Source organism: Elephantulus edwardii, unplaced genomic scaffold, assembly GCF_000299155.1.
Source record: "Elephantulus edwardii isolate Elephantulus edwardi_28Jun2011 unplaced genomic scaffold, EleEdw1.0 scaffold00082, whole genome shotgun sequence".
NCBI lineage: Eukaryota > Metazoa > Chordata > Mammalia > Macroscelidea > Macroscelididae > Elephantulus > Elephantulus edwardii.
The window spans coordinates 6,185,687-6,190,335 of NW_006399832.1; the positions used below are offsets into that span (position 1 = coordinate 6,185,687).

The 4,649-nt window shown below is 39.0% G+C and overlaps 1 protein-coding gene across 1 annotated transcript in view; it reads right to left on the reverse strand.

Moving 5' to 3' along the window:
* Positions 1-4,649, reverse strand: part of SERINC5 (serine incorporator 5) — an 89,529-nt gene that overhangs the window by 24,214 nt on the left and 60,666 nt on the right. The window contains exons 5-6 of the mRNA XM_006889885.1: positions 4,463-4,527; positions 4,263-4,356 (exon numbers count right to left, since the gene is read on the reverse strand). Of these exons, the coding sequence (XP_006889947.1) occupies positions 4,263-4,356; positions 4,463-4,527 (159 nt within the window). The remainder of the gene's footprint in view (positions 1-4,262; positions 4,357-4,462; positions 4,528-4,649) is intronic.

Genomic DNA, 4,649 nt, shown 5'->3' on the forward strand with positions numbered 1-4,649 from the left:
TACATAGGATCGCTATGAGTCGCAAGCGACTCAACAGCACATAACAACAACAACAACATAGCGTACAAAGCCTGCATCCTAGTGCAGTGTCTAGGTTCTTAGCAGCTTGCAAGCAGCTAACCAATCCAACTGCTGATTCCTACTTGCAAAATAGAAAGAGGGAAAGCAATGTATCAGAGAAGAAACTAGTCTACACAAGCCAAAACCTCATTGACCTGAGACCAGAATCACTGGATGGATGTTCTGATCAGGGATCTGACAAACTGGGACAAAATATGGAAAAGAAATGTTAATGAGTCCAGACTTATTAAACCACTTAGACTAGAGGATTCTTTGAGACCATCACCCTGAAATATTCTTTAAACCGGGAATCAAAACTATCCAAAGGTCGTCTTTAACAAGAACAGACTGGCATGCAAAAAAAAAAAAGAAAGAAAGAAAGGATATTACGCATCAGAACAGTGCTCCATTAAAAAGCCTTCAAAATATCCACTGACTGATGTATGAGGTGCAGATCCACAATGAAGCCTTTGTACAACATATGCAACCTGGGTGAAGCTGCAAGACATGCTGAGTGAAATAAGACAATCTCAAAATGACAAATATTGCCTGATTCATGTATGTGAAAAAAGTGTAACCGTAGAGAGAACAAACCTTATCAGTGGTTACCAAAGATAAACCAAAAGAGGAAAATTATAGAACATAAATTTCAAATTCTCATGGAATCCAGGACTTCCTGAAGCCATGAAAGTTGGTTGAACCCTTCAAATTATTACCCCGAGATAATCTTAAATCTTAGTGATTAAAAAGCTGTGCTGCAATTCCAAAGGCACATGATTCAAACTCACCAGCTACTCTGTAGGAGGATGGGTAATCTCTTTCCTTGCAATTCACTGCCTCTGAAAACCCACTGGAGGGTCAGCTCTGAGCCAGCTTCAACTTTGCAGCACACTTTAAAGCTTCAGGGAGCTTTGGTGGCTTGTTATTATGTGCCATCAAGTCGCCTGTGACTCATAACAATCCTATGTACAACAGATCTGAAGCTTGCCCTGTTCTGGGCCAGTCTCACTGACTCTGATACAGCTATCCCCATTGCCCTCGTTACTGTTATCAATCCATCTTATCCAGGGTCTTCCTCTCCTGCACTGTCCCTCCACCCTTCTGAACATGATGTCCTTCTCCATGGACTGGTCCCTCTTGGCCACATGTCAAAAGATGTAAGACAGAGCTTCAAAATCCTAGCCTCCAGGGAAAAACTTGGTTTCAACCTCTCCAAGATAGACCTATATGCTTTCTTGGTGGTCCATGGCATGTTTAAAATTGTGCTGCCAATTTAAAGGCATGTGATTAAAATTTGTGAGCTTCTCTGTGGAAGGAAGATAGGCAAAGTCATCCTGGCCAATTTACAGCCTCTGAAAACTTACTGAGGGTCAGCTATGAGGCAGTTCTGACTCAATGGTACGTAACAAACAAAAATATTTCCTTAGGGTCTGCTAATTGAAAGATAGATGGTTCAAGTCCACCAACCAGCTACAGAAATCTGATGGAAGGTGACCATTAGTTGGAATTAGTTTTTCAAAAATTTCTCTCTTTTTTAAAAATTTTTATTTTATTATTTTTACGTGTACCGTCAAATCAGATCTGACTGGTACAGGAGGAGATTGCACCCTCCTTCTCCAGCAGAGCATCTGGTGGATTTGAACCGCGTACCTCTGGGATTGCAGTGCAGCGTCTTGCCACTAGTCCACCAGAGCGCCCTAAAAGTTTTCTTAAGACTAAATAATAGTCTAACTAGTAAACAAATATTTGCTCTGAGTATAAGCCAGAATCTATATGGGATCAAAATGGCAAGAGCAATTAAAAAAAAAATTAGCAATATTAGAGTATGAATTTACATTAATGAGGGATGAATATCACAATAAGAGAGGTGAAATGAGTAACAGAGTTTAATAAATGTCAGCAACGTCACTAAACAGTACATATAAAAATTGTAGAATTGGGTATGTTTCCGTGCATGCTCTCAGCAACAGCAAAATAAATAAAACTACATTTTAAAAAAGGAAAAAAGAGATCCATGAGACCAAAAGATCTGCAAATATTCTAAAGCACAGATAAAGAGTGACAGAGAAATTGAGGTACTAGAAATGGAATAGCTATAAATGCAATAAGAGAAAATAAGTGTTGACATGTTTTTTAAAAACATAAGTAAATGTAAGTAAGCAATTTGTGTAGAAATTGTCAAAGGAGATTGTAATAATTTGTAATAACTTTTGTGGCAAAACTTTTTAAAATAGTTATAAATACTTGTTTTTGCTTAACATTTATTGGACAAAATTATTAATACTACCTTTTCATGCATGCATTCCAACAACTACATCTTATGATTTAAAAAGAAAACCAAAAATTAACAACTACCAGACTGAGGAATATAGGTATGTTGAATAATTTGGACTGTGTCTTTTGTTTTGTCTGAGGTAAAAAGAAAAAATTCACATAGTACCACTTAATACTTTCTTTGTTTTCTGCTTTCTGAAACTAAGTTTAAAATATAATGGTACCTATAAAATAACAAAAGCCTTAATAGATACAAAAGGAAGGTATTATAACATGGAACAAAGAGAAGTTAACAGAGTATAGCTGGCCTTAGAACTGAAAACACTGGACCACTTGGCCAACAGGCCTTTCTTCAATGTGGTTCAATAAGAACATCAAACGTGCTTTTAGAGGTGATGATGGTGAAACTTCATTTTACATGTTCATTTTACATTCAACATGTTATCAGGAGGGGCTAGTCTCTGGAGAAGACATTATGCTTGGTAAAGTGAAGAGTCACAGGAGTAAAGGAAGACCCTCAATGAGATGTATGGACACAGTGGCTGAGACAATGGGCTTAAGCTCAACAGTAATGTGAGGAAGGGGCAGAACCAGAAAATGCTTCATTCTGTTGTAAAAAGGTCTCCATGTGAAGTCAACTCAAAGTAACAAAAACAATAACATTTCTAGTTTGGCATTTCCCAGTCAGCCAAAAATGCGGATTCTATTTTGAAGACACGAGAACTGTATCTACGTTTACTAAAAGGTGGACTGGTTTTCTAAAGTAGCATTAACTCATCCTTTTAGTGAAGGGTAAAGGGGTCTTCCACTCTTGGAAAGTTGTGAAGGAATAAAAATGGTGGGGAGAAAGGATATATAATCTTGTATTCTTTGCAGAAGATGAATCTTGAGCTCAAAAAGCAATGTGTTAGCTGGTTTTGAGTTTTCTCTCCCCTACTATATGAGTAGGTGAAACTGAAGCCAAATCAAGTTTTAGCTACCACAAAACCACAGTTAGGACCAGTGGATGCCGGCACTGGGGTTGAATGTGATTACCTCATACTATCTGCTGGTTAAGAGTTCAAGTGAGAAATTACAGGTAAAAGAAATCCAAAATTTAGAAGAAGGAAGAAAAGAAAACGGGGGGGAGGGGCGTAGAATAGAGACTGGTAGGAAGGAAAGGAAAATAGACTGGGAGAATTGTAAATGAAGATGTACAAAAGAAAGGAGGAGAAAAACCGAAACCAAACTCCCTGCCATCAAGTTGATTCCTACTCACGACTACAGGGCACAGCAGAACTGCATTACCGTGTTTCAAGACAAAAAACTTTAGCGAAAGAGACTGCCACTTCTTTCTCCCCCAGAGCAGATGGTAGGCTCAAATCGGCTAAGCATTTAAACCACTGCTCTGCCGTGGCTCCTTGGTGAAGGAAAGGCATCAGCAAAAATGTTTGCTCGTATAAGGATAAATACGACATAAGACCATTATTGTAAAAATAGAAGGATAACTAGTAATACATGTATGGGGACCCAAGGGGGAGAGGTGGGAACAGAGGTGTGAAGATTGGGAGGGGTGAAATCACAGAGCTACACAACTTGGTGAGTGGGAGTAGGGGGTAAAGGAAATGGAAAAGATCTGTCAGGGACCTGAAAAGACAAGGTAATGGTGGGCATCATCCAATGGTCATGAATTTTAAAAAAACCTAATGAATGAGAATGACCATATGAAACACAATGTGAATGAAGAATAGTGTGAAACACAATATACATGAACTTTGTAACCAAACCAATATAAAATAAAAATTGAAAGAACAAAGAAGGTTTCTCATAAAAGGAAACTGTTAATGCTAACAATACACAATTCCTGGTAGAGCCTTTATAACACTACACCCTGGGTGCTTTCACTGAGCCAATGATTCCATCTGGAAGCTTCCGGTGAAGGTACATACCAGTTCTTGTTCCATTTGTGTGCAAACTCCACGAGCAGGAGAAGTTGGATGCCTATAAAGATGAAGGCTCCTATGGCTCCCACATAGCGCCAGGCTGCAGAAGATCAACAAAAAAGTGAGTGGGGCAGTGAACCATACCTTCACCTCAGAACAGAGAAAACAACTATGCCCTGTAACACATTTAACTCCTGCACAACCACCTAAGTGGGGACTAAGAAATAACAAGCTCTCCCGGGCCTCTTCTGACCTGGCTGGTGAAGTCAAGCTGACATGCCAGACAGGTTTTCAAACAAACATTAAGTGCTTCATCTTCCCTAAGGTCAATAACCTTACAATTATCATTTCAATCCTTCAGCCAGTAGGGTGACAAAAGGCCCTCTAACATCC